Here is a 25,688-nt window from a genome sequence, read left to right as displayed (position 1 = left end):
TGACCTCAACCCCATAGAACTCCTTTGGGATGAATTAAAGCGGATACTGCAAGCCAGGCCTTCTCATCCAACATCAGTGCCTGACCTCACAAATGCACTTTTGGAAGAATGGTCAAACATTCCCATAGACACACTCCTAAACCTTGTGGACAGCCTTCCCAGAAGAGTTGAAGGTGTTATAGCTGAACCCTGTGGACTAAGATTGGGTGTGTACTTTTGACAATTTAGTGTATTATAATTAGGGATGAAAAAATGCTGAGAGTGCTTGTTTGGCAAAAATTCTATTGTAGCTAAAAGTTTAATAAACAAAAATCTTAAATACACCCCCCCCCCCCAATCTTCCTGCCTAGCATCTGTTGCTTGGGTAAAGGGTAGGCCAATTCAATATTGAACCCTATGGACTGAAGCTGAATACACTCTATACAACTTTTGTTGTTTGATTTCCTTTAGATCTACCTCCAATCAGTGGCGGCCCGTTCATAGAGGGCGCACGGGAGCCACTCCACCTATCCATTCGTCTGGCCCCCGGTTCTATATGCGAGGTGCCAGACGCATGGATTCCAATCAGGGTTTTTTTTTTTTAAGCACATGATTAGAGCCTGAGCACTGCGCTCGAAGCCCACCCAGTTGTGCGAATGAATATTTGCCATTGTAACACTGATTCACCTCCCAGCCAATCAGGAAGCGGGTCCTGAGACCCATCACCCGATTGGCCAAAAGGAGATCCGATCGGATTGGCCTCCAGGAGGAGGAGGGAGGAGACGCAGGGGAAGCGAGAAAACAGCCCAGAGAGAAGCCGCCACCCAGAGCGCTGCCTGTGAGATGGGGTAAATGCGGGACTCCGACTACTGTCTGTGACCCCCTTGGGGGTTGGGTGCCATCTGTGACCCAACCGAGGGGTTGTGGCGGCGTGTGGATTATTTGCCGCCCCCACCAGAAAAAAAAAACACAGCCGCCACTGCCTTCGACTATGTAGTGCAAGGGCCTTCCTGATTGCATGCAAATTGAAAGTGTTTAGGTTTGACCTCATATTTTATGGTTTTGGTAAATCTAAAAGAAAAAAAACCTAACGAAAATTGTATAGAGAGTATCCAGCTTAAGACTGGGATGCCATTAAAGTTCACATCCGTGTAAAGGCAGGTGTCCCAGTACTTTTGGCAATATAGTGTATATATATATACAGGTGTCATATGCTTAGCACTGAAAAACCATAAGGAGAACTGCTGCTAGCGGGCCTCTTTTCCAGGTTTTACTTTTCCCCTCCTAAGTTCCCTGGTCCTACCCGAGTCTTGCCTATCCCCTCAAAACTGTTATGGAAACTATGAATCATATAAACAAGAAGAGAGATGGAATGACTTGTACATGGCACATTTTTCTGCTCTTGTAAAGCCATTAAAAACTTTAATAAGCAAAAAAAGTTTTAGCAACCATAAACAAGCATATAGGGAATTGCTGCTAGTGACCTTCCTTCCCAATTGTACATTGTACCTCTCCTGCCTCCCCTAACCCCACCTGTGACTTGTCTATCCATTCATAACTGGTGCAGAATTATAAGTTTTGTAAAAAAAAAAAAAAGAGTAAAACAGAAAAACTATATTTAAAGTTCTATATAACGTGCTCTGCTCTTGCAAAACAAATAAAAACTTTATTGGAAAAAAGAATGACGTAGCTGAAAAGGTGTATAATATAATATAAATTCAGAAAATTGTGCTCTTCACAGATTCGTGAGAGAGAGAGATTGCTGCTGAACATCCTCCACTCTGCCGGAATGGGAGTGCTTACTTTATTCATCCTACTTGCTACAGGTAAGCAGCTCACTGAGAAATTCTGCACTGACCCTAGGAGGTCTCAGGGAGGACTACCAAAGAAACAGTCCAACCACAGAAAACTGGGGCTCCAATGAGCTGGCCATCATCATATCTGGGAATAATTGTCTGTCTAAGCTTTCTATGCCAACCCGAAGATTCCTGAGATCAATGTAAAAGGGGTGAGGCCCCCCCCTCACCCCTTTTACAATGATCTCAGGAATCTTCAGGTTGGCATAGAAATCTTAGACAGACAATTCCCAGATATGATGATGGCCAGCTCATTGGAGTGATGGTAATGGCCAGCTCATTGGACTGATGATGATGGCCGGCTCATTGGACTGATGATGATGGCCGGATCATTGGAGTGATGATGATGGCCGGCTCATTGGACTGATGATGATGGCCGGATCATTGGAGTGATGATGATGGCCGGCTCATTGGAGTGATGATAATGGCCAGCTCATTGGACTGATGATGATGGCCGGCTCATTGGACTGATGATGATGGCCGGCTCATTGGAGTGATGATGATGGCCGGCTCATTGGACTGATGATGATGGCCGGCTCATTGGACTGATGGCGATGGCCAGCTCATTGGAGTGATGGCGATGGCTGGCTCATTGGAGTGATGATGATGGCCGGCTCATTGGAGTGATGATGATGACTGGCTCATTGGACTGATGATGATGGCCGGCTCATTGGAGTGATGATGATGGCCGACTCATTGGACTGATGATGATGGCCGGCTCATTGGACTGATGACGATGGCCGGATCATTGGAGTGATGACAATGGCTGGCTCATTGGACTGATGACGATGGCTGGCTCATTGGACTGATGACGATGGCCGGCTCATTGGAGTGATGATGATGGCCGGCTCATTGGACTGATGACGATGGCCGGCTCTTTGGAGTGATGATGATGGCCGGCTCATTGGAGTGATGATGATGGCCGGCTCATTGGAGTGATGATAATGGCCAGCTCATTGGACTGATGATGATGGCCGGCTCATTGGACTGATGATGATGGCCGGCTCATTGGAGTGATGATGATGGCCGGCTCATTGGACTGATGATGATGGCCGGCTCATTGGACTGATGGCGATGGCCAGCTCATTGGAGTGATGGCGATGGCTGGCTCATTGGAGTGATGATGATGGCCGGCTCATTGGAGTGATGATGATGACTGGCTCATTGGACTGATGATGATGGCCGGCTCATTGGAGTGATGATGATGGCCGACTCATTGGACTGATGATGATGGCCGGCTCATTGGACTGATGACGATGGCCGGATCATTGGAGTGATGACAATGGCTGGCTCATTGGACTGATGACGATGGCTGGCTCATTGGACTGATGACGATGGCCGGCTCATTGGAGTGATGATGATGGCCGGCTCATTGGACTGATGACGATGGCCGGCTCTTTGGAGTGATGATGATGGCCGGCTCATTGGACTGATGATGATGGCCGGCTCATTGGACTGATGATGATGGCCAGCTCATTGGAGTGATGAGGATGGCCGGCTCATTGGACTGATGACGATGGCCGGCTCATTGGACTGATGACGATGGCCGGCTCATTGGACTGATGACAATGGCCGGCTCATTGTACTGATGAAGATGGCCGGCTCATTGGACTGATGACAATGGCCGGCTCATTGGACTGATGATGATGGCCAGCTCCTTGGGTGCTTCCAAATATATTTATTTTGCTGCAAATTAACAGATTCTGCTCTTATCAAAACTTGACCGAAGTAGGAATTTTGCTTAGTTTGTTAAACTTTTAGCTACAATAGAATTTTTTGGCAAACAAACACTCTTAACTTTTTTTCATCCCTAATTGTAATATATTCAATTGATGTAAATATGAAATAGGAGGAAGATTTATCATCATGAGTACATTATTCAGGATTTATTTTACAAAACTTTTTGAAAAAGAGATTCCATATTCGCATCTTGTCCCAGAAAATGGGTCTGGGTACCACAGTGTAGAAAGGACTTAGAAGTCTTGGCAAAGGTTTAGTGATGGACAACTCAGTTTAGGCGATATAACATCTTACTTAGAATGAAAAAATAAAGGGTTCAAAGATAATTACTAATCTAATTATAATTAATAAAGCAAAGGAGAGAGATATGTTGGTTGAGGACATTGAATGGACTTCCCTTTGGTGGGGGTAGGATTTTTTTTTCAGCAATAGATACCAGGCAGGAAAGGAGGGTTTGGTTTAATAAACTTTTAGCCACAATAAAAAACTTTTGGCAAACAAACACTCTTAACTTTTTTTCTACCCTAATTTTAATATCTTCAATTGATGTAAATATCAAAAAGGAGGATTTATCACCTTGAATTAATTTTTCAATAATTCCCTTACAAAACCTTTTGAAGAAGAGATTCCATATTCGCATCCTGTCCCAGAAAATGGATCTGGGTACCACTGTGTGGAAAGGACTTAGAAGCCTTGGCAAAGTTTAGTGATGGACAACTCAATTTAGGCTCCTATACCATCTCACTTAGAATGAAAGAAAAGCTCTTATAAAGGTTCCAAAGATAGTTAATATTCTCATTATAGCTATAATTAATAAAGCAAAGGAGAGAGATATGTTGGACGAGGAAATTGAATGGACTTCCTGTGGGGGGGGTTTAGGAATTTTTTTTTTTCAGCAACAGGTACAATGCAGGATGATGGGGGTAGGATGTATTTAAGATGGTTTAGTTTATTAAACTTTTAGCTACAAATGAATTTTTGGCAAACAAACACTCTTAACTTTTTTTCATCCCTAATTGTATTACATGATATTGTCAAAACTATTGAAATGCCTGCCTTTACACTTTACACGCCCAGTCTTAGTCCGTAGAGTTCAATATTAAGTTGGCCCACCCTTTGCAGCTATAACCGCTTCAACTCTTTTTTTATTTGAAACTTGTTTAAAAAAGAGGTACTAAATTATAAATTCAAATTCATTTTTTTCAGCCCACAATGCTCTCAGTGCTTCAGTGTGCGGTGCCCCCAGAGCGTCCAGTCGGATAGTTGGCGGTACAGATGCGACTGAAGCATGGCCCTGGCAGGTCAGTCTGCAATATTCAGGATCCCATAGATGTGGGGGCTCCCTGATCTCACCAGAGTGGGTTCTGACCGCGGCACATTGCATCACACGGTGAGTATAATATATTACTTTCATAGACCAATTCTTCCAGCAAGCTCCAGTAATTCTTCTTTTGAATACACCAGTACAGTATTTATCTTTTATAAAGTGTCCAATTAGTAAGTTTGTATCATTGATGGTAATCAGCAATTTTCAGACAATAAATATCCACTGTTTAAGTAATATTCTTTGATCCCTCATTCAAAATTTTGCCAGTTGTGAGTGATAGGTAGCATAGGCGTGTACACGGGGTGTGCTGGGTGTGTCTGGGCACACCCTAATCACCCCTTATGCATTAAGGTCAGGCTGGTGACAAGGGACAGAGAAAAAAACAGCAAAGGGAGCGCTGATCCAATGAGTTAAACCAACACGGGATGGTACCCCCCCCCCCGTGTTGGTTTAACTCATTGGATCAGCGCTCCCATTGCTGCTTTTTTCTCTGTCCCTGGTCACTGGCCTGACCTTAATGCATACGGAGTGATTAGGGTGTGCCTATCTGCCCCTCATTTGGTCTGATGAGATGAGGAGCAGTGGCCAGAGTTTACCCCTTCCTTTTCACTACTCACAGTTGAGCATAGCTATGTGCCTGATTCTTTGTTGTCTGGTGACCAAGGACAACAGTTTGGGTCAGGGCTCAGCAGACTCAGTCCGCAGGGTAGCAGTGTGGCAGGTCCGGCTGGAACTGAAGTCGTTCAGCATCCTCTCCATCTAAATGGTGTACAGAGTGGTGCAGGGAAAGTGATAAGCGGAGAGGGGTGAGGAAGAAGTTCTATAATCTGATCATAGTCCTCGGGCGGGGGGATCAGCAGCAGCCAGTCACACCACACCGATTCCTATGCTCTCTCTCTCTCTCTCTGTTCTCTTCTCTCCCCAAACCTCCCGCCCAAAAATATTTGAAAATAAAGCAGCCAGGTGGAGGGGGGACAGCAATGGGAGCATGAGAGCGGGGATAGTGACCGTCACTCACCTTCTACGGGGAGAGGAGGGGGCGGGGCCAGACACTGTCACTCTGTCTGTATGAAAAGAGTAGGGGCGGGACCAGGACCTGTCACTCAGCTTGTATGGAGAGCAGTTGGGGGGGTATCACTGCACATGGCTGTCACCGAGCTGGGGATGCTACAGGGGCCCATATGCAGTATCTCACAAAAGTGAGTACACCCCTCACATTTTTGTAAATATTTTCTTCTATCTTTTCATGTGACAACACTGAAGAAATGACACTTGTCTACAATGTAAAGTAGTGAGTGTACAGCTTGTATAACAGTGTAAATTTGCTGTCCCCTCAAAATAACTCAACAAACAGCCATTAATGTCTAAACTGCTGGCAACAAAAGTGAGTACACCCCTAAGTGAAAATGTCCAAATTGGGCCCAAAGTGTCAATATTTTGTGTGGCCACCATTATTTTCTAGGACTGCCTTAACCCTCTTGGGCATGGAGATCACCAGAGCTTCACAGGTTGCCACTGGAGTCCTCCTCCACTCCTCCATGACGACATCACAGAGCTGGTGAATGTTGGAGACCTTGCACTCCTCCACCTTTCATTTGAGGATGCCCCACAGATGCTCAATAGGGTTTAGGTCTGGAGACATGCTTGGCCAGTCCATCACCTTAACCCTCAGCTTCTTTAGCAAGGCAGTGGTCATCTTGGAGGTGTGTTTGGGGTCGTTATCATGTTGGAATACTGCCCTGTGTCCCAGTCTCCGAAGGGAGGGATCATCATGCTCTGCTTCAGTATGTCACAGTACATGTTGGCATTCATGGTTCCCTCAATGATCTGTAGCTCCCCAGTGCGGGCAGCACTCATGCAGCCCCAGACCATGACACTCCCACCACCATGCTTGACTGTAGGCAAGACACACTTGTCTTTGTACTCCTCACCTGGTTGCCCCCACACATGCTTGTCACCATCTGAACCAAATAAGTTTATCTTGGTCTCATCAGACCACAGGACATGGTTCCAGTAATCCATGTCCTTAGTCTGCTTGTCTTCAGCAAACTGTTTGCGGACTTTCTTGTGCATCATCTTTAGAAGAGGCTTCCTTCTGGGACGACAGCCATGCAGACCAATATGGTCTGAGCACTGACAGGCTGACCCCCCACCCCTACAACCTCTGCAGCAATGCTGGCAGCACTCATACCTCTATTTCCCAAAGACAACCGCTGGATATGACCCTGAGCACGTGCACTCAACTTCTTTGGTTGACCATGGTGAGACCAATTTTTTTTTTTAGATCCTCAGAGAGTTCTTTGCCATGAGGTGTCATGTTGAACTTCCAGTGACCAGTATGAGGGAGTGAGAGCAATAACACCAAATTTAACACACCTGCTCCCCATTCACACCTGAGACCTTGTAACACTAATGAGTCACATGGCACCGGGGAGGGAAAATGGTTAAATAAGCCTAATTTGTACATTGTCACTTAGGGGTGTACTCACTTTTGTTGCCAGCAGTTTAGACATTAATGGCTGCGTGTTGAGTTATTTTGAGGGGACAGCAAATTTACACTGTTATACAATATGTACACTCACTACTTTACATTGTAGCAAAGTGTCATTTCTTCAGTGTTGTCACATGAAAATATAGAATAAAATATTTACAAAAATGCGAGGGGTGTACTCACTTTTGTGAGATACTATATATATATATATATATATATACTGTATTGTCAAAAGTATTGGGACGCCTGCCTTTACACACGCGTGAATTTTAATGGCACCCCAGTCTTAGTCCGTAGGGTTTAATATTGAGTTGGCCCACCCTTTGCAGCTATAACAGCTTCAACCCTTCTGGGAAGGCCGTCCACAAGGTTTAGGAGTGTGTCCATGGGAATGTTTGACCATTCTTCCATTAGCTCATTTGTGAGGTCAGGCACTGATGTTAGATGGGAAGGCCTGGCCCGCAGTCTCTACTCTAATTCATCCCCAAGGTGTTCTATTGGGTTGAGGTCAGGACTCTGTGCAGGCTAGTCAAGTTCCTCCACCCCCAAACTCGGTCATCCATGTCTTTATGGACCTTGCTTTTTGCACTAGTCCAAATCATTTGGTGGAGGGGGGATTATGGTGTGGGGTTGTTTTTCAGAGGTTGGGCTTGGCCCCTTAGTTACAGTGAAGGGAACTCTTAATGTATAACTCTATGTCTTTATGGACCTTGCTTTGAGCACTGGTGCGCAGTCATGTTGGAACAGGAAGGGGCCACCCCCAAACTGTTCTTACAAAGTTGGGAGCATGAAATTGTCCAAAATGTCTTGGTATGCTGACGCCTTAAGAGTTCCCTTCACTGGAACTAAGGGACCAAGCCCAACCCCTGAAAAAACAACCCCACACCATAATCCCCCCTCCACCAAATGATTTGGACCAGTGCACAAAGCGAGCCAGGCCTTCTCGTCTAACATCAGTGCCTGACTTCCCAAATTCTCTTCTGGAAGAATGGTCAAACATTCCCATAGACACACTCCTAAACCTTGTGGACGGCCTTCCCAGAAGAGATGAAGCTGTTATAGCTGCAAAGGGTGGGCCAACTCAATATTGAACCCTAAAACTTTTGACAACATAGTGTGTGTGTATATATATATGTTCAGGGGGAGCATACAGTGTAATGGGGGTGCTGCATGGAATACTGCTGGAGTGCGAAGTGTATTAGTGTAGATCTCCTTGCTATATGAGTGTGGGGGGACACATTTATTTTGCCAGTTTATATATATATATAGAGAGTATAGAAAAGAAACCCCCCCCCACACACACACACACACACACACACACTTTAAAATAAGTACATTTTGTTTCTTTGCGGTGTGAAATGAAGACAGATACCGTTTTTGTTTTATCCAGCTGTATTTACTCATTTATAACATCCAAGTAAAAGATATAACCAACATGCCAGAAAAAAATAAAAAATATAATGTCACCCAAATGGAATAGGAGTTCCTTACAAGTGCCCCCATGACCAGTATTCCTTTGTCTATCATGAGTGTAGTTTATTGTTACTCGAGGTGTTTTAGGCAATAGGTGTAAGAAGGGTGTGGAAATAACATGTAAAAATACCGCAGATTTTTTTTTTTTACTGGTAATTTAAATTTCTTCACATATAACCGTAAAATACAGAAAATAACTAAAAAGCAAAAGAGTTAATTGTTTCTTAATAATTAAAAAAATTGCTACTTTTACTCCCATGGTGTAAAATTGCTTCTAAAAGGGGGAAATGTTTCTTTTTTATTACCTGATGTACGCATTTGATACTGTCTCTTAACATTTTCAAAGTTGCTATTAAAATACAAAATGTACTAAAAATCATCATACTAAAAAGATGCAATACATACAGACACAAAAAATAAAGTAAATGCATAAAGAAATTACACATTTATTAAGCAGAACTCTAATAAAAATAAATCAATAAATAAATGCTCTCATGCACGCTGCAGCTCAAAAAAAGGCTCTTTTATAGGCATTTGAGCTTTTATTTCAGCTTAACCACTTCAGCCCCGGTAAGATTTAGCTGCTGAATGACCAGGCCATTTTTTGTGATTCGGCACTGTGTCGCTTTAACTGACAAACACGCGGTCGCGCGACGTTGCACCCAAACAAAATTGATGTCATTTTTTCCCCACAAATAGAGATTTCTTTTGGTGGTATTTGATCACCTCTGCATTTTTTATTTTTTGCACTATAAACAAAAAAGAGCGACAATTTAGAAAAAAACACAATATTTTGTACTGTTTGCTATAATAAATATCCCCAATTTTTTTTTAAAAAAGCAAATTTTTTCTCAGTTTAGGCCGATATGTATTCTTCCACTTATTTTTGGTAAAAAAAAATCTCAATAAGCGTATATTGATTGGTTTTTGCAAAAGTTATAGCGTCTACAATATAGAGGAGAGATTTATGGCATTTTAATTTTTTTTTTTTTTTTTTTACTACTAATGGCAGAGATCTGCAATTTTTATCGGGACTGCGACATTATGGTGGACACATCGGACACTTTTGACAAATTTTTGGGACCATTGGCATTTATACTGCGATCAGTGCTGTACAAATGCACTGATCACTGTAAACATGTCACTGGCAGGGAAGGGGTTAACACTAGGGGGCGATCAAGGGCTTAATTGTGTTCCCTGTGTGTGTTTCTAACTGTAGGGGGAGGGGACTGACCTAGAGGGGATGACAGATCGTGGTTCCTAACTAGCTCCTAGCAATCTGTCTCTCCTCACAGAACAGAACAGGGATTTGTGTGTTTACACACACACGTCCCTGTTCTGCCTCTCGTGCCTGCGATCGCTCGTGGCCGGCAGCCACAAGCATCGGCACCCCCGAAGTGCAGCAGGCGCATGCGCGTACCTGCTATCCCGCTTAAAGGAGCCGACGTACAGCTACGACGGCTCGTGGGTTCGTGCCGACCTGCCGCAGTATAATGACGGCGGCTGGTCAGCAAGCGGTTAAAGATGCTTGTACTTTTTTGGGCTTTTTGCACATTTTTATTGAGCTTCTTTGAACTTTTTTTTACAAACCCTCCCTTCAACTCAGTTTTCCTATTTTTTTTTTTTGTGATTCCTCCAGCTTTTTCATGCTCTGGCATGCTTTTTTACACATTTTGGGGCATTTAGGCGTCTCTTCTGCTAGTAAGTTCCTCTCAAAAACACAAGTTTGGTGGGGGATTTTTTTTTTCTGCCTGTAGGAGCATATGCCTGTAAACTCATGAAAAATCTATAGTGTGCATGGACACATTGGCTAACATAGAGGGGAGTTTCCAGGCAGAAAAAAAAATTGTGCTCAAAAAAGCTCAAAAGCATGTAGGAGTCGCTTCTTTGAGCTTCTTTGAGCTGCAGTGTGCATGAGCCCTAAAGGGTACAATAAAAAGGTATTTTTTTTTGCTGCAATAGTCACTTTCAGTCCAGAGCTGTCCATAAACAGAACTTCTTTGAGTCTAGGCTGTCATGGGCTGGTCTCCAGGCTGTGACTGGACAGTGAAAGGACAAGCAGCACTGTGATGAGCTCATCTCTCTAGCACTCTGCTCTCTCCTCCTATAAACATGCTCCATGTCAGCACATTTTAACTTTTTAAGTTGCACTTGTTTACATCATACATACAATTGCATTCCACTTCCAGGATATCAAAAGAGATTACTGTGATGTAGCATTACAATGAAATCTTATGTCCCTACACAGGGCTTTTTTTTCAGAGAATTGGTGCAGGAACTCCTCCCTTCTGAGTCCCACTTCATCTCCGCCCCAACCCACCTCTGAGCACTGTCTCTTGGCTCCACCCCCTACCCACCTACGAGCATCGTCTCTTGGCTCCACCCCCTACCCACCTCCGAGCACTGTCTTTTGGCTTCCACCCCCTATCCACCTCCCAGTACCTTCCATTTTAGAGAATACAGAACTATGTATCAATTTGTGCCACTAAGTAATTTGTATGGAATTTGTAAGACCCCAGCCCAGCAACAATAGACCCCCCCAGTAACAATAAACCCCCCAGCAACAACAAACCTTCCCCCCAGCTACAATAGACCCCCGAGTAACAACAGACCTCCCCCCCAGCTACAATGGACCCCCCAGTAACAACAGACCTATCCTCAGCTACAATGGACCTCTTGCAACAAAATACCACCCCAGCAACAACAGATTTCCCAGCAGCCAACATCAATAGACCATCCAGCAGCCAGCAACAATAGACCTCTCCCTCAACAGTAGATCTCTCCCAGCAACAATTGACCCCCCAGCAACATAAGACCCCCCAGCCAACAACAATGGACCTACCCAGCAACAGTAGATCCAGTGACAGCTGGTGCTCCATATTGGGAGGGGCAAACAAACCACCTGCCACCCCCCCTGGTCGATTGGCCCCCTCACCAAATCCCCCCATTGCTAGCTCATCCGTCTGCCTCACCATCCTCACACTTTCCCCTGTGGGAATCGGGACTGGAGAGCAGGGGAGCCGAGCCAAAGGGTCAGGCATGCCTGGATGATGTGCAGCACACCAAGGGAGGAAGGAGAATGGAAGCCTGTGCTTCTCCTCTCAACCAATCGGGTCTCAGGGCCTGCCTCCTGATTGGCTGGATAAGAAGCAGGAAGACAATATTAATTCACTTTTGTCACACAAGTGGGTGGGCTCGGGGTGCAATGCTCTGCGCCCCCATCCCACCCTTTTTTGAAGCCAATTAGAGCCTCAGGCTCTATTCACGTGCTTCAAAATAAAAAAAAACCCATTGGAACCCATGCGTCCAGCGCCCTACATGTAGATTAGAGGCCAGACGCATGATTTTGGGGGGCGGCGCCCCTGAGTCCCATATGAGTAGATACCCACCAGCGACATTAGATCCCCCAACAGCCAGCATCAATAGACCCTCCAGTACACCTTGCCATAAAATACATTCAGTGTTGGAGGTACCGGAACTGCGTTCCCCCTGAAAAAAAAAGCCCTGACCCTACATACATTCAAAACACTGGGCTTGTGTACATACAGGCCATTCATAAAAACACTAATTCTGAATTGATTGTTTCACATTTTTTTAGGAACTGAAGTCCATTTAAAGTGCAGATACTCCATTGCAGTGCAGCAGATGGTTCCTCAATGATACATTTTTTTTACTGTTCTGTTCTTTCTGCAGTCCTATCCAGCTATGGAAATATAAAGTTTACTTGGGCATGTACCAGCTGGGTGTGATTGGCCCTCAAACAGTTGTTGCCAATGTAAGGGATATCATCCCCAATTCTAATTATAAAGGCACTGGAGACGTCGGGGACATCGCCCTGGTACAGCTGGCCTCACCTGTCACCGATACTGACTACATCAGATCAATCTGTCTGCCATCTAACACCACCACCTTCCCCTGTGGCTTGGAGTGCTGGGTGACCGGCTGGGGCACAACATCTTTTGGAGGTGAGTCCATGAAATGATAAGACAAAAGTGATTTCACTCATTATCCATGCTAAGAATCTAAACCTGGAACTTACACCCAATACATCATACCAATTAGTGATGGCGGAATCTGCCCCAGTTTGAATTGCAAACAGTTTGTTGAATACTGCATGAAATTCACAACACCTTAAACTTAGAAGCTAATCCCATTAAGGGCCACGAGGAGAAGGCAGGGGACAAATCTTATTAATAAATTTTGCCCATTTTCAGACCTATGCCTCATACACATGATCGGATTGTTGGTCAACAAATCTGTGGAGGTTTGTCCGAAGGGCGTTGGCTCAAACTTGTCTTGCAAACACACGGTCACACAAATGTTGGCCAACAATTACGAACGTAGTGACATACTATGTGTTTTTCAGCTCTTTAGCGCCACCCTTTGGGCTCCTTCTGCTAATTTCGTATTAGTAGAAGTTTGGTGAGTGTTGATTCGCGCTTTTCTTTTCGCGTTTTTCATTGAGCGCTTTTCATTTTGTGCTTTTCAGTTCGTTTCTGAATGGCCGTTCGTCAAGCAGACATGTTGCGGAATCAGAGGAGACAATGTGTTATTTATTATTGGCCTTGGAGTTATTGCTTTGACATAATTTTTTTGGTTGAATAATAATGATTTGATTTGGTATATTTTCTATATTTTTGGATGCATAGAATGCACTTTTTGGTTAAGTTCTATTGGCAGATAACAAATCTAATTTTATTTGTTTTTTTTCACACTAAAAATTGTGTAGAATAATACTTGGCTGTGTGTTTTACTTCAAATGACAGTTTGGGAGTAGACAGTTACAATGTAAAAAAATACAATGTAAAATTGACAAGGGCCACCAACATAATTGTATCTTTGATCTTAAAAACTACGGTAACTTGTTGTGGTAACTTGCCCAAATAAAAAAAAAAAAAAAAAAAAACATAATAATATTATTCTTGATATCACTAGAAAAAAAAAAAGACTTTGAAAATTTGTTTGCAATAACTCCATCAGTATCACCAGCAAAGCAGCTTCATTATTATCCCATTAAAGAAGAAGAGAATTGTGTATTTGGAGATCTCATAATTTGCAGCGTCACAAATGTTAATTCTCCATTACGAAGTCTAGTTTACAAGACCGATCACTTCTGGCTCATCCTTGCTTCCGAGCATGCGTATTTGGACTTTGGACTTTTGTCCGACGGAGTTGTGTACACACGAAAATCCGACAACACACATTTGTTGGCGGAAAATCTGAAAACCTGCCATCCAACATTTGTCCGCGGAAAGCCCGACAACAATTGTCCGATGGAGCATACACACGGTTGGATTTTCCGCCAACAGCCTGTCATCACACAATTCCCGTTGGAAAGTCCAATCATGTGTACGGGGCTGAACAGGAAGATTAGTGTCATAAAAGGGGGCATGGAGAGCAGGGCACATACATAGGGCAAAGCAAAAAAAAAATAATAAACACATTTATAAAATAAAATAAAAAATACTATACAGTGGGGAGAGGATCCTTTTTTTTATAATAATTTTTATTGTAATTTTGTATTTTTTTACAAAAGAAACAATAAAAAAGGAAGAGGAAAAAAAAAAAAAACACATCCACATAAAAACATTCACATGTGGTCACAATATACAAATGGGTTTCAAACTATGTGACATAAGCCATAGATAAGCAGTGTATACGCTAATCCAGAGAAACAGTATAGAAGGTCTTACACGATCTCTAATCATATATTAACCCTTCGTATTTATACATAGTTACAAAGACACAAGTCCATCTACTTCAACCATGAAAAAAAACAAAAAACAACCTTACAATCCAATATACACAATCCTATACCCACAGTTGATCCAGAGGAAGGCAAAACCCCCCAGCAAAGTATGATTCAATTTGCTGCAGCAGGGGAAAAAATTCCTTCCTGATCCCCCCGAGAGGCAATCAGATTTTCCCTGGATCAACTTTACCTATAAATGTTAGTACCCAGTTATTATGTACATTTAGGAAATAATCAAAAGCAATCTACTGAGCTGGTCAGAACCACCTCTGGAGGGAGTCTATTCCACATATTCACAGCTCTTAATGTGAAGAAACCTTTCCATATTTGGAGATGAAATCTCTTTTCCTGTAGACGTAAAGAGTGCCCCCGTGTCCTCTGTGATGATCTTAAAGTGAATAAATCAACATCAAGTTCACTATATGGACCACTTATATATTTGTACAAGGTGATCATACCCCCCCCCCCTTATGTATTAATACATGGTGATTATTTATATCCCCCCTTAATCTCCTCTTCTCAAGAGAGAATACATTCAATTCCTCTAATCTTTCCTCATAGCTGAGCTCCTCCATGCCTCTTATCTTATCTTATGGTTGCCCTTCTCTGCACTTTCTCCAGTTCCCCAATATCTTTATCTAACACTGGGGATTGTATGTAGTTTACACAGTGGCTTTACAACTACTTAAATGACCCCTGTAACTGCCAATTACAATCACAATTACACAGTACAATTCAGTGTTACTTTTTAAGCATTTTAGAATGTTATACAGTGAAGCAACTTTGCTAGTTATTATCACAGGTTTTCCTAGACTTGAGCTTTAAAGGTGAACCATCAATGTATAGCCTTAATGAAAATGTCTTTGTTATTTTTTTGTCTATGTTTCATTACCAGGGAGTCCACCTTTAAATGGGGCCCTCCAGAAGGTCATGACTCCTCTAATAGATCGCAGTACATGTCAGACAATGTATTCCAATGCCGGAAGTACCGACAACATCAAGTATGATCAGATTTGTGCTGGCTACAAGGATGGGCAAAAGGACTCCTGTGAGGTGGGTGACAACAAGAGCGCTCTAGCATGGCTCACCATTAGGTCTGGATCTCTTCACAGAAAGGGGGGGGGGCAACGCATGGCATCAGGCGTAGTGGTGAGAGCAATGGGGAGGATGGGGTTGGAGTTGAGAGGGTTGGGGTGCATTTTGTGAGAGGGGGTATGTAACGGAACGTCCCTCACTCCGCTTGAGTGCTTTCGTCATATACCGCTTCCTCCCAGTCTGGGTATAGATATCAGATTTTCCAACCGCTCACAAGCACAAAACAAGACAATACTTGTTTAGTTGCTGAACATGGACTCTTTTATTTGAGATGACACACAAATACATACAGCAGGCTTACAACAAGAACTGTAACTAGAAACCTAATTAACAGGAGCTAATTAACTAATCCCTTAAAGCAGCCAATGTGACTCCATGCCCTCCTGAGCATTGTTATGATTAATCAGGATTTCACTACAGGTCAGACTTGTTGTCACCGAGCTTCACACATTAGTATAAACACAGGACACCTTCTCACAATAGCAGGAGCTAATTACAATTAACAATACAAACAGTGATCTCCCCCCCTTCTCAGCCTAGTCATTAACAAACTATAGTAGGAGTAGACTGTCCGGCTCCTACACAGTTCTAGAGGCCAATGTGATCAGCTCTCTCAACTAACATGTTGAGTTCAGAATCAAACAAACCAAGAATAGTCTTTACATATATCCTGGGAGATATTGTGGATAAATATTACTGTCCCATTTTAAGTAATCCCAGATTAGGGATGAACTTCGAGTTCGAGTCGAACTCATGCTTGACTCGAACATTGGCTGTTCGCCAGTTCACCGAACAGCGAACAAATTGAGGTGTTCGCGGCAAATTCGAAGGCCGCGGAACACCCTTTAAAAGTCTATGGGAGAAATCAAAAGTGCTAATTTTAAAGGCTTATATGCATGGTATTGTCATAAAAAGTGTTTGGGGACCCGGGTCCTGCCCCAGGGGACATGGATCAATGCAAAAAAAAGTTTTAAAAACGGCCGTTTTTTCGGGAGCAGTGATTTTAATAATGCTTAAAGTGAAACAATAAAAGTGTAAGATTCCTTTAAATGTCGTACCTGGGGGGTGTCTATAGTATGCCTGTAAAGGGGCACAGGTTTCCCGTGTTTAGAACAGTCCGACAGCAAAATGACATTTCAAAAGTAAAAAGGTCATTTAAAACTACTCGCGGCTATTAATGAAGCGTCGGTCCGAGAATACACATAAAAGTTCATTGATAAAAATGAATAATAAATAAAAAAGTTGCGCTAAATGAATATGCAAAAATGACTAGCATATATAATCTTAAATTGATACGAGTAAACACCTATAAGTGCACTAAAGAATCAATAATAACAAAAAAGTGAATACAAGTGATTTAAAATCAATAAGACAAATCGAAACATCAATGCATATTCAAAGTGTCCATAAAGTAATACAATAAAGCGTGTCTTCCCTTAAAGCGGGGTTCCACCCAAATTTTTAACAATATCTGTATGTATTCTCTTCCTTGCCTAGATGCTGACATGCCGTTTAAAAAAATTTAAATCGCCGTAATTACCTTTTATTTTTCTATTCTTCTTTGCACTTCCTGGTTCTCCTCCCGTGGGAGTAGGCGTGTTTCTAGCCTCTCCTAGACTCCTGGGAGCTAGTCTCAGGCTTCCCAGGATGCCACTGAGCATGTGCGGGAACGAGCGGTGAATGCTGGGAGCACAGCATTCACCACATCCAGGAAATAAATGCTTGTGGGCTTCAAATGCCCACAATGAAGATGGAAACCACCTGCAGTGAATAATATAAGTTATTCTTTCCGACGAAATCTGACACAGGCGGACATATTACACACAATATGTGAGTATGTAATGCTGAGAAGAAAAGTTTGTGAATGAACTCAAAAAAAAAAAAAAACGATAGATAGGTGGACCCCCACTTTAAATGGGAAGGGCTAGTGTATAAAAATATATGTGTAATAAAGTCCACAATAACAAGGCCTTGATGATGAACTCTGTGCTTCAATGTCAGCAAACGAAAAGCAACTCAGGTATGCGACTCTATATATGATGACTCTTACCAGAGATGATGGACCCCCTAAAGAGCGAGGTCGAACGAGCAGGCAGAATTAGCCCTCTGCAGGGACATAGGATCCTCCAATATCTCCGGTCTTAGGTTGTCTCAGATGTTCAACTCTTTAGGGGGTCCATCATCTCTGGTAAGAGTCATCATATATAGAGTCGCATACCAGAGTTCATCATCAAGACCTTGTTATTGTGGACTTTATTACACATATATTAGCCCTTCCCATTTAAGGGAAGACACGCTTTATTGTATTACTTTATGGACACTTTGAATATTCATTGATGTTTCGATTTGTCTTATTGATTTTTAGTCACTTGTATTCACTTTTTTGTTATTATTGATTCTTTAGTGCACTTATAGGTGTTCACTCATATCAATTTAAGATTATATATGCTAGTAATTTTTGCATATTAATTTAGTGCCACTGTTTTATTTATTATTTTGATTACTACCATTAGATATTAGATGGTTTATTGTTGCGGCTTTGGTTTTTAGGAGCTATAGTCTGAGCCCAGTATTCCTACTTATTTAATACTTTTTGCTATTGATAAAAACGGCATGGGATTTCCCCACAGGGAAACCCCGAACCAACATTTAAAAAAAAAATGGCGTGGGGGTCCCCCTAAATTCCATACCAGGCCCTTCAGGTCTGGTATGGATATTAAGGGGAACCCGTGCCAAAATTTTTTAAAAAATGGCGTGGGGGTCCCCCTCAAAATCCATACCAGACCCTTCAGGACTGGTATGGATTTTAAGGGGAACCCCACGCAAAAATTTAAAAAAAAATGGCGTGGGGTCCCCCCAAAAATCCATACCAGACCCTTGTCCAAGCACGCAACCTGGCAGGCTGCAGGAAAAGAGGGGGGACGAGAGAGTGCCCCTCCTCCTGAACCGTACCAGGCCACATGCCCTCAACATTGGGAGGGTGCTTTGGGTTCCCCCAAAGCACCTTGTCCCCATGTTGATGGGGACAAGGGCCTCATCCCCACAACCCTTGCCCGGTGGGGGCGGGGGGCTTATTGGAATCTGGAAACCCCCTTTAACAAGAGACCCCCAGATCCTGCCCCCCCTGTGTGAAATGGTAAGGGGGTACAAAAGTACCCCTACCATTTCACAAAAAAAGTGTCAAAAATGTTAAAAATGACAAGAGACAGCTTTTGACAATTCCTTTATTTAAAGTCTTCTCCTTTCCACCTTCTTTCTTCTATCTTCTTTCTTCTATCTTCCTTCCATTTCTTCCTCCATCTTCTTCTTCCTCCGATCCTCTGCTTCTTGCTCTGGTGTTCTCGTCTGGCATCTTCCTCAACGGCGTCTTCTTCCCTTCTTCGTTCTCGGGCTGCTCTGCATTCATAATGGGATGCTTCTCATCTTCTGACACTTCTTAAATAACAAAGGGCGGGGCCACCCAGTGACCCCGCCCCCTCTGACACACGGGGACATGACGGAAACTTCCCTATGGGTTTTCCCGTGATGTCAGAGGGGGCAGGGTCACCCGTTAGGTCTCGCCCCCCCTCTTTTCCTGCAGCCTGCCAGGTTGCGTGCTCAGATAAGGGTCTGGATTTTTGGGGGGACCCCACGCCATTTTTTAAAAAAATTTTGGCGCAGGGTTCGCCTTAAAATCCATACCAGACCTATAGGGCCTGGTATGGAATTTAGGGGGACCCCCACGCCATTTTTTTTCTAATTTTGGTTCGGGGTTCCCCTGTGGGGAAATCCCATGCCATTTTTATCAATTAACTTTTATGTGTATTGTCGGACCGACAATTCCTTAATAGCCGCGAGTAGTTTTGAATGACTTTTTTTCCTTTGAACAGTCATTTTGCTGTCAGTCTGTTCTAAACATGGCAAACATTCCCTTTACAGGAATACTATAGACACCCCCCAGGTACGAAATTTAAAGGAATATTTTACTTTTATTGTTTCACTTTAAGCATTATTAAATCACTGCTCCCGAAAAAGCGGCTGTTTTTAAAACTTTTTTTTGCATTGATCCATGTCCCCTGGGGCAGGACCCATGTCCCCAAACACTTTTTATGACAATAACTTGCATAAAAGCCTTTAAAATTAGCACTTTTGATTATTCATGTTCGAGTCCCATAGACTCTAACAGTGTTCGCGTGTTCGAACAAATTTTTTGCCTGTTCGCATGTTCTGGTGCGAACCGAACAGGGGGGTGTTCGGCTCATCCCTATCCAAGATATATTTTCTCAGTCACCATTTTCAATATGGCATACACAGGGTTCCCAGAGTCTGTGTGTCCTGGGGGACAAGGACCCGAATCCAAAGTAACACCACCTCAAGGGTCCCCAGGCATACAGCTCACTAAGTGCACTGTTCCCCCAAATGCCAGGGCCCATAATTGGTAGGCAAGAGATTGGCATTCAGTCCCCTCTAAAAGCCTCTGTCCCGGGTGAGTCTGTCACAGGGTATAAAAACAAAACAGTGAAAGCAGGGGTGGGTGAGGGCGTACAGACACAGTGATAAGGGGGATGGGGGCCATACTTCCTGCAGGTATGAACTAAGAGCAATGAAAAGTATGTAGCAGTACAGTAAAGTATCCAAGAGTATCCAATGCATTACAAAATGATGTCTGTGTAGGTGCTGCAAGTAAAAAACACTCAGAGTCCAGGTGCAAAAACAGGAATACATTGTAACAGAAATTGAGCAAATTGAGAAATTGAGCAATGCACAACAAGTCCAGTGGGAAGGCAACCCGACCGGGAACACTCATAGTATCAGTAGATGTACAGTATGTCTCAGGGAAGCTGACAGCGTCTGTTTCGAGGAGCGGAATGCAGCCTGGCTGGTATGTACCTAAATGAGAAGGTTTCCAGGAAGAATGAAGTGTCCCTGCACTTTCCCTACTCCTTTGGAACCTTTTCCTGATGTTAGGCTCTTGTGTTGGAGACCGCGCTGGACTGACTTGATTAGTCACTAGTCCTGAGTGGGTATTCGTGTGGACAAAATAGAAGGAATATCTTCCAGTGGATAGTGCCCACTGATGGATGGTGGCAATGGGCACTTTCAGGGATTGGGATGCCGCCTTTTCTGCGCGACCTTAAGGTAGTTTCAGTTTGTAGACTTAAAAAAAAAAGGAATGAGCTCCCAGTGTAAAGAGAAATGTGACTTCTAAAATATGGTTCATGGATCTTTAATAAAAATTAGGACCATGTACATCATTCCAACTTGAGATCCCCCTTCTTCAGGGCTAGCAATCAAAGCAAAGGATGGATAACAGATACATATACACTATATTACCAAAAATATTGGATGCCTGCCTTTACATGCACATGAACTTTAATGGCATCCCAGTCTTAGTCTATAGGCTTTAATATGGAGTTGGCCCTCCCTTTGCAGCTAAAACAGCTTTAACCCTTCTGGGAAGGCTGTCCACAAGGTTTAGGAGTGTGTCTATGGGAATGTTTGACCATTCTTCCAGAAGCATATTTGTGAAGTCTGGCACTGATGATGGGCAAGAAGGCCTGGCTCGCAGTCTCCACTCTAATTCATCCCAAAGGTGTTCTATTAGGTCAAGGTCAGGACTCTGTGCAGGCCGGTCAAGTTCCTCCACTCCAAACTTGTCTTGTCTTTATGGACCTTGCTTTGTGCACTAGTCCAAATCCTTTGGTGGAGGGGGATTATGGTGTGGGGTTGCCTTTTTAGTGAATGGGCTTGGCCCCTTAATTCCAGTGAAGGGAACTCTTAAGGCGTCAGCATACCAAGAAATTTTGGACAATTTCATGCTCCCAACTTTGTGGGAACAGTTTGGGGGTGGCCCCTTCCTGTTCCAATATGACTGAGCTCCAGTGCACAAAGCAAGGTCCATAAAGACATTGATGGGCCAATTTGGGGTGGAGGAACTAGACTGGCCTGCACAGAGTCCTGCCCTCAACCTGATAGAACACTTTTGGGATGAATTAGAGCAGAGAATGCAAGACAGGCCTTCTCATCCAACATCAGTGCCTGACCTCACAAATGTGCTTCTGGAAGAATGGTCAAACATTCCTTGTGGACAGCCTTCCCAGAAGAGTTGAAGGTGTTATAGCTGCAAAGGGTGGGCCAACTCAATATTGAACTTAATAGACTAAGACTGGGATGCCATTAAAGTTCATGTGTGTGTAAAGGCAGGCGTCCCAATACTTTTGGTAATACAGTGTAGCAATATATAGAGAGCTGGTTACCGCATTTGGTGAATGAGAAATTGGATACAGATCGAAAAATAAAAAACAAAAAGCATGTATCCAGAATTGAAATATAAGCAAGGGATAATATGGGTATATATGCATTATGCTAATGAGTGTGTATATACTAAATGGCATTAACCAATATGGAGATGATTGGAACATTAGAATTAATGTTATTGTATATATGAAGAATAGATATATATACTGAATAGAAACTAACCTATGGCTGTGTACTATTTGGGGGTAATGATTCCCATGAGTGGGTATGTTGGATCAACATTTCTGTGGGGAGACAAAAATTCAGGGGAAGAAGGAGCTGAAGAAAAAGGATAACACACCACTTGCGTGTCTTAAATTATGAATTTAGTATTTTAGTTGTGAATAGGACTGTGCAGGGAGTAGTGGGGGGAGGTTGTGTACTTAAAATGGAGGAATTGGGAATGTTGGAGGTGCGGGATGCAGGGGCTGGAGTTGTGAGGGACTGAGTGTTGGAGGAATGGGGCTCTAAAGTTGTGTGTTAGTGGTGGCAGAAAAGTGGGAGTTAGGCACTGTCCCTGACAGACAGGTATTCTGTCCCTATACTGGCCACTCACAAACTATGCACCAAATCTGAGAGACAGGACCTTAAACAGACGTTGCCTGATCCAACATGGCTGCCAAAGTCACATGGGGTGCCAGCATCCAATTGGATAGTTGCCTCCCTGTGACCGAGGAAACCATAGAGGAGCTAGGTTCTTCTCTACTTCCTCCTTCACCTTCATTGCCTCTGCTGATGATGAGCACCACTTGCAGTAGAGAGAATAGAGTGCACCTGCCCATATGTATGTATGTATGCATATGACTTACAAAAGAGTTGGAAACTCTCACATTCCCCATTCACAGGCCACTATCCCACTCTCCATTCCCACCCTGCCCCACCTCATCCCTTTGCCCACTCATCTGATCTTTGCTCAGCTCAGGAGCTACAGCCACCCGACGAAACTTCACATTTACCATCTATATGTCCCCTGTCGAGCAATTTGTTTGAAACTGCTGACCCATCACTACTGTGTCCTGTAGTGATGTAGGAGCCAGCGGAAAAAGCCACAGAGAAGGACAGGGGATTAGGCATTCAATACACCCGTAAGTACTGTATGCTAGATACGACAAACTATTTCTATGCAAGAGAGTGAAGATTAGAAGAATGGATGGTACAACAGGTAAATAAAAATCCTCTTCTTTTATCAATATCTTACAGGGTGATGGAGGAGGACCTCTGGTGTGTAATGTCCGCGGCGTATGGTACCAGGTTGGAATTGTGAATTTTGGAATAGGCTGCGCATACCCCAACTTCCCCGGGGTGTACACTTTGGTGACGGCCTACCAGACCTGGATCAGCACTTACCTGCAAGTTCCATTCAGTTATGTGCCAGATATCCCTAAGCCAACAACAACATGTGGAGGAAACCTCATCGATATAGGGTACACCAGTTCCACAACCAATAAGAGAAGTACTGCCTATACGACGACTAATGTTCCTGTACCAACATATGAAGAAGGCAATGCCTATACGACGACCATTGTTCCTGGACCAGCAAATGAAGGAAGCACTGAAAATACAAACACCAATGTTCCTGGACCAACAAATGAAGGAAGCACCGAATATATAAACACTGATGTTGCTCGACCAACAAATGAAGGAAGCACCGAATATATAAACACTGATGTTCCTCGACCAACAAATGAAGGAAGCACCGAATATATAAACACTGATGTTCCTCGACCAACAAATGAAGAAAGCAATGCCTATACGACGACCATTGTTCCTGGACCAGCAAATGAAGGAAGCACTGAATATATAAACACCAATGTTCCTGGACCAACAAATGAAGGAAGCACCGAATATATAAACACAGATGTTCCTCGACCAACAAATGAAGGAAGCACCGAATATATAAACACTGATGTTCCTCGACCAACAAATGATGGAAGCACCGAATATATAAACACAGATGTTCCTGGACCAACAAATGAAGGAAGCACCGAATATATAAACACTGATGTTCCTCAACCAACAAATAAAGGAAGCACCGAATATATAAACACCAATGTTCCTGGACCAACAAATGAAGGAAGCACCGAATATATAAACACTGATGTTCCTCGACCAACAAATAAAGGAAGCACCGAATATATAAACACCGATGTTCCTGGACCAACAAATGAAGGAAGCACCGAATATATAAACACTGATGTTCCTCGACCAACAAATGAAGAAAGCAATGCCTATACGACGACCATTGTTCCTGGACCAGCAAATGAAGGAAGCACTGAATATATAAACACCAATGTTCCTGGACCAACAAATGAAGGAAGCACCGAATATATAAACACAGATGTTCCTCGACCAACAAATGAAGGAAGCACCGAATATATAAACACTGATGTTCCTCGACCAACAAATGATGGAAGCACCGAATATATAAACACAGATGTTCCTGGACCAACAAATGAAGGAAGCACCGAATATATAAACACTGATGTTCCTCGACCAACAAATGAAGGAAGCACCGAATATATAAACACTGATGTTCCTCAACCAACAAATAAAGGAAGCACCGAATATATAAACACTGATGTTCCTGGACCAACAAATGAAGGAAGCACCGAATATATAAACACTGATGTTCCTCGACCAACAAATAAAGGAAGCACCGAATATATAAACACCGATGTTCCTGGACCAACAACTGAAGGAAACACTGAATATATAAACACAGATGTTCCTGGACCAACAAATGAAGGAAGCACTGAATATATAAAATCCAATGTACCTGGACCAACAAATAATGGAAGCACTGAATATACAAACACTGTCGTTCCTAGAACAACATCTGATGGAAGCTTCACCACATCCAGCCTTTCACACCATCACTGGATGATCCTGGTTCCAACTACTCTTCTGCTCACATTAATATAATCAAAACCTGCCATCTCAGTTGATGTAGAGAATGAGATTGATTCACTAAAGGAGTGGAGAATGTTCACTTTGCAAAGAATACCCAATCATGTAGAAGCAAAATTTAGGAAAATAGTATTTTTGCCCATACATGCTTAGATGATTGAAGTAATTACAGCTTCACCTCATTCACTGAGCTGAGTACAAAACTCACTTTGTAAAGTGAACATGCTGTATTCCTTTATTAAATCAACCACACTGTCTTCTATTGCCGACATAAGAAAAATAGCTTTATGAAAATATGAGGTGTTTGTTTAAACTGAGGAGCTCCTTAAAGTAAATCTGCCAGTAACACACTTTCCATCCTGAGATGACAACGCAAAACATGAGCAGCTTAGTCAACCTAGGACAGTGATGGCGAACCTTGGCACCACAGAGGTTTTAGAACTACATTCCCATGATGCTCATTCACTCTAGAGTGTAGTTGAGCATCATGGGAAATGTAGTTCCAAAACATCTGGGGTGCAAAAGTTCGCCATCACTGCCCTAGGACCAGGTGTGTTAGAACAGCAGTACACCCTCCACTCTACGCATCTTAATAACGCAGCAGGTTCTATATTCAAAAGAGTGCATATGATTTTAGGAGCTCCCTGAATTTCTAACAGATCAAAGGGTATTGCTGATCAATAGATATTTATAATTATAATCCTATCAGCTATCCTAACTTCAAATCATTGGGCCCTATAGCAAAATTTGATGGGCCCGCTAGATAATTCTTTGTGTAACAGCTGGTAGTAT

General features: G+C 43.1%; 1 protein-coding gene across 1 annotated transcript; it reads left to right on the top strand.

Annotated features, from left to right (window-relative positions):
- The first annotated feature begins 1,399 nt into the window (after positions 1–1,399).
- Positions 1,400–24,911, top strand: LOC141147929 (uncharacterized). Its single transcript, XM_073635088.1, has 5 exons — positions 1,400–1,805; positions 4,782–4,965; positions 12,560–12,831; positions 15,514–15,671; positions 23,190–24,911. Exons 1-5 carry the CDS (start codon positions 1,769–1,771, stop codon positions 24,909–24,911), a joined length of 2,373 nt encoding a protein of 790 aa, XP_073491189.1. The 5' UTR covers positions 1,400–1,768.
- Positions 24,912–25,688: the final 777 nt, after the last annotated feature.

This window comes from Aquarana catesbeiana, linkage group LG06 (assembly GCF_042186555.1).
Source record: "Aquarana catesbeiana isolate 2022-GZ linkage group LG06, ASM4218655v1, whole genome shotgun sequence".
In the NCBI taxonomy this organism is placed as follows: domain Eukaryota; kingdom Metazoa; phylum Chordata; class Amphibia; order Anura; family Ranidae; genus Aquarana; species Aquarana catesbeiana.
Note: the sequence above shows the minus strand (reverse complement) of the source record. Positions and strands in the feature narration are given on the sequence as shown.

Excerpts from the sequence above, each read along its gene's own strand:
- LOC141147929 (XM_073635088.1), top strand. The coding sequence starts at position 1,769 with ATGGGAGTGCTTACTTTATTCATCCTACTTGCTACAG. Across the intron at positions 12,832-15,513 it reads GGGCACAACATCTTTTGGAG|GGAGTCCACCTTTAAATGGG; the intron begins GTGAGTCCATGA and ends TTTCATTACCAG. Across the intron at positions 15,672-23,189 it reads GGCAAAAGGACTCCTGTGAG|GGTGATGGAGGAGGACCTCT; the intron begins GTGGGTGACAAC and ends AATATCTTACAG.